The sequence below is a fragment of the Fukomys damarensis genome, unplaced genomic scaffold (genome assembly GCF_012274545.1).
Source record: "Fukomys damarensis isolate Sample0158 unplaced genomic scaffold, DMR_v1.0_HiC HiC_scaffold_23, whole genome shotgun sequence".
NCBI lineage: Eukaryota > Metazoa > Chordata > Mammalia > Rodentia > Bathyergidae > Fukomys > Fukomys damarensis.
This window is the reverse complement of record NW_022900935.1, coordinates 26,713,849-26,718,461: the sequence shown is the minus strand read 5'-3', so window position 1 is coordinate 26,718,461 and position 4,613 is coordinate 26,713,849. Positions and strand designations below refer to the sequence as shown.

The window sequence follows — 4,613 nt, the reverse complement described above, 5'->3', positions numbered from 1 at the left end:
TTTTTTTTTTTTTTTTTTTTTTTTTTTTTTTTTTTGTATGGGGATCAAAATCAGGACCTTGCACTTTCGAGGCAGGCTTCAGCACCACTGAGCTAAATCCCCAGCCCTGTCACATTCTTTTCTGTTGGATGGAAGACTCTTTTTCTCCATGCATACTCCAGGCAGGCCTTGAAATTGCTACGTAGTCTAGATTGGCCTGAACTCGCGATTCTCTTGCCTCAGCCTCACGTTTAGAATTTTTGTTGTTTCGTTTTTTGAGGCAAGGTCTCACTATATAGTTCAGGCTGGTCTTGAACTCACTATATAGCCCAGACTGGCCTTGAACTTGTGCTCCTCCTGTCTTTGCCTCCGGTTTGCTGGGATTACAGATACTCGCTACCACACCCGGGTAGCCGGTTTAGGAGTTTTAAAAAATTTATTGATAGGACAGGATCCTCCCCAGGAAAGAAACTGTAAAAAGGTCTAACTTCCTTTCCTTTTTGTCCATTCAAGACAAAGTTTTGGGAGTTGTTCTTAAGGGAACCAAAATTGGTCACTTGGAGACCGCCTGGGCGGAGAACACTTCCGGCTTTCCCCTCACAGCCAGGGAGCTGGAGTAATGCGCAAGACCCGCCCCACACCGGAATTTAACTGTTGAAAAGGAAGGTTTTTAAATCTTGGGACTCCTGATCCTGGAGCCTGGTAGTTCCCTCAGTTCTCCAAAGAGCGTTAAGATTGGCCAAGAGCGGACCGGATGCGGGGCTATGACTGGCTGACCCGCCCGCACGTCGCTGCAACCTCGCTGGCCGCCACCAGCCCGCCTCTGCTCCGTGATTGGCCGGGCTTCTAGCCAGTCAGCAGGAGAGGCGCGCACTTTCGGTTTTCGAGCTGCTGTTTGCCGCCAGGGTTCCCGCGACCCCAACGTCCCAGAGGCGGGGCGGGAGTCCGCGGAGGAGCTCCTAGGAGCCAGCTGCTATTCTGGACCAACAAGTAGACCCCAGCTCCGCGGAGGTACAGTGAGCGGGGATCTATACTGCTGCTGGGCCCGAAGGGCAGCAGCAGGGCCTGGGGAGGACTGTGGGCAGCATTCAGGGCCGTGTGGTGCGTTCGGTACTCCAGGAGCTTGGGCCGAGGACGCGAAGGGGAGGTATTGCGGGAAATAAAGCCAACCGCGACTTCCTTGGGGATTGTCTATAAACAGTACTAAGATTCGTGATAGAGGTTTGTAGTCGAAAAGGTGCCATTTAAGTTTGTTTTTACTGGGGCATATTTTCGAGGACTGGTATCTTGAATGCTCTATTCATGCATTTTTCACAGTAGCAGACTGCTGTAATGTATAATGAGGAACCAGTTAATACTTGAAGTTCGTGGTCTTCTCGAAGTACTGTGTCTCCAGTGAGGTCTGGACATGCTGTGTGTGCACAGGAGCAGTAGTAACATTACCATGGTGTTCAGGAGATTTCTCAGAGGAGGTGACTTTCAGTTTGGATGTTGCTAGATGGCAAGGTTTGTCACATTGTCCAAGTAGAATGGGACAATCTATGCAGACCCGGAAACGGGGCAACTGCAAGTGACTGGGATGCAGAATGACTGGTCAGGGGTATGGTTGGACTATTAGAGCAGGGTCGAGTTGTGGAAGATCCTTTATTCTGTACATGAAGAAGAATCCTTGACTTTTTAAGTAGAATAACTTGACCAGATTTATTTGGAAATAGCCTTCTGTTACCACTGGGAGCTTTTCAATAAATCTGGCCAGCGCTGGTGAAGTCAGATAAGGTTGTGGAATGGAAAGAGAATTTACATGAGGGAAGATGCAGAAAGAAGAGGTGAGGATGACTTGATGGTTTTCATTTGCTACACAATAATGTCACTACCTGAGAATATGTTTTGTTTGGTGTTATGCATGGTTTCAGTTTCATTAGTTTTACTTGCATGTGTGATATGTCGGAATAAACTACCTTATGTGTATTTTAAAGTGAGAAAAGATCAACATTATCCGTGTTTTCACATTAAAGCATAAAGGAAGAGACACATGTGGAATTTTAAATTGTACTTTGTGTATTTTGTAGAGGAGTTACCAGTCTGAATTTTGCTATTCTTGACAATCACATGCTCTAAGAAGCTGTAGACTTTTAAAATTTGTATTCCATAGAAGCAGCAATAAACCTTTGAGGCCCAGATGTATCTAAGAAAGATTTTTTAGTCAATCTTAGAAAAGCACATTCAATAAGATTTTGTTCTTGCAAAATCTTATTTGAAAGATTTTGACCTTTGCACCTATATCTGTGATTCCTTCATTTTTTAATTTTTAGACAATTATTTTTTTCTGGAGTTGAAACAATGCACAGAACTTTAAAAACCCAAAGATTTAGTAGGAAATACACAACTGTAAAGAAAAGACTATGGGGTCTGTATTTTGCTTTAGTAGTATTTAGATAAAACTATTCAAGAGTCACTTAGCATTATGGGTATCAAACTTAGAAGCTAAAGAGAGGTGGAAGCTGAAATTTTGTTTTCTTTAGATGGGTGTGCACACCATGGGAATGGATGAGCATACCCATAGAGGGGCATGTATGTGGATCCAAAAAAAAGAATATTGATTTTTTTCAGGGATGGAAGTCAGTTTGTGAGGATACAGTATTTCTCTTCCATTCTCATAGGATTGAGGATTTCTTGATGGCCTCCTTATACACCCAATAAATATATAGCCCAAATTTTTCCCATTTGATGCTTTGTGGTTTCTAAATATTGTGAGGTTTTTGGTAAAAATCTCATGTATTACTTACTAATTATTCTACTGAGCTCACTAATTTGAAGTTGATACCAAAATTTTGATATCTATGCTTTCCTTAATGAGTAGAATTGCTGATAAATTCTGCTGTCTAAAATGAATATTAGCATTAATTTACAGGGAGAATGCCTGTTTGAAAGTGATCAGCAGTCTGCAAGCATTTAATCTTACTAATCTAGTCACACTTCGTATAAGTAACCTAATTTTGCCTTTTAGTATGTGGTTAAATAATCTTTCTCCCTATTCTTTGTTTTATCATTAATGATGTCTCTTTATTTCTTTAGGATACTGAGGGTTTGAAATTGAATAAATCACTCACCAAATATCATGGAGACTATATATCCTCTTACAAGGCCCCAGATGAATACCAGGTACATAAATGTTTTTACAGTTATTTTCACAATTGTTCACATTAATTTGGGAAGGTTGAAAGAAGAAAGAATATGATCTCTAGAAGCAGGAAAATATAGCTGTGCATGGTAGTGAGTTCTTGTAGTCCACCACCTGGGAAGCTGAGACATGAGGAATTGCCAAAAATTCAAGGCAAGCCTAGGCTACAAAGACCCTTTGGGGGAGAGGGGAGAAAGAGAGAATGAGATGTCGGGGATTTAGCTCAGTGGTTGCACCACCTGCCTGTCAAGTGCAGGGTCCCAAGAGAGAATGAGAACATGACTGAGAATATACATTAGGAAAACCTGAGCATGTATCCCAGCTCTTCTACTTCTGAGGTGGGTGACCTTGATCAAGTTTAAGTCTCAGTTCCCCGTCTATAAAGTGGGGAGGGTAATCTCTAATAGATTATTGTGAAGGATTAAGTAAGATTATTAAACAAAGCTAGACATTATGGCACACACCTGTAAACCTAGCACCCTGGGAAGCTAAGGCAGGAGGATAGCAAATTCAAGTACAGCCTGGGAAACTTAGCAAGGACCTTGAGTCAAAAAATAAAAAAGTCTGGAGATGTAGCTCAGTGTGAAGGCCTTGGGTTCAATCCCCAGTACCAAGAGAAAGAAAGAAAAAAAAGATTATTAAATTAAAATATCTGCTATTTGGTTCTATTCCCTCCTTCAGTTAATTATACAGGAGATCTTTTTTATTGATAGGAAGTAGTACCTGAACTCCTTAATCTAAAATTATTTCATATACTAGACAAATGGGAAAGTGGCTGGTTTGCTTCCTCTTCTAAGCACTAATTCCTTGATTGGAAGCACTTCATATTGGGCATCCCAAGTTTGCTCAGACATCCCTAAGTCTTTCCTACTCATGTGGAGCAGGGAGGACTTTGCCACCTGTCTTCTGATTTTCTCATTCTTTTATTACTTTGGGGCTAGGCAAATTGCCTTGTGTTACTTAGTTCTTTGGATCTTTGTTCTTTTTCCCCTTGGGAAGAACAGTTAATGCTGATGTGTGAAATTTCTTTCTTTGAAATTATAATTATACCCGTGGGTACCTTTATTTTCTGTATGGTCTGCTTTTGCACCAAATGCTCTTGATGAAGACAGTGGAAATGTGACCCAAGGAGGCTATCGTATTCCTTTTGCTTTAATTTTGCCCTTCTGTTCTACCACACTGCCACCTCTTTGAAAAGATAATAAGAAACATGCCTCCCATTTCCTAAGAAAAAGTACTTACATATAGAGATATGAAAAGTTTTGTATCCAGTTTCAAGGTGCAAGTTTCAGTTTATATCTTCTCTGCTTCCATAGTCTACCTGCAGATTCCAGAATAAGAAAATGACTAGTAACATTTACTGAGGTCTTATGTTTCATGTACTAAGCACTTGGCAGGCATTAATTCTCACAACCTATGAGATCAGTCCCATTGCCTTTTTTTTTTTTTTTTT

The 4,613-nt window shown here is 41.1% G+C and overlaps 1 protein-coding gene across 2 annotated transcripts in view; it reads left to right on the top strand.

The window, feature by feature from the left end:
• Positions 1–845: 845 nt before the first annotated feature.
• Stil (STIL centriolar assembly protein) overlaps positions 846–4,613 on the top strand; it is a 60,267-nt gene continuing 56,499 nt past the window's right edge. For both annotated transcript variants that reach the window (XM_010610261.2, XM_010610260.2), the window contains exons 1-2: positions 846–990; positions 3,055–3,141. In XM_010610261.2, coding sequence (XP_010608563.1) covers positions 3,098–3,141 — 44 coding nt within the window. In that variant the 5' untranslated portion in view covers positions 846–990; positions 3,055–3,097. The remainder of the gene's footprint in view (positions 991–3,054; positions 3,142–4,613) is intronic.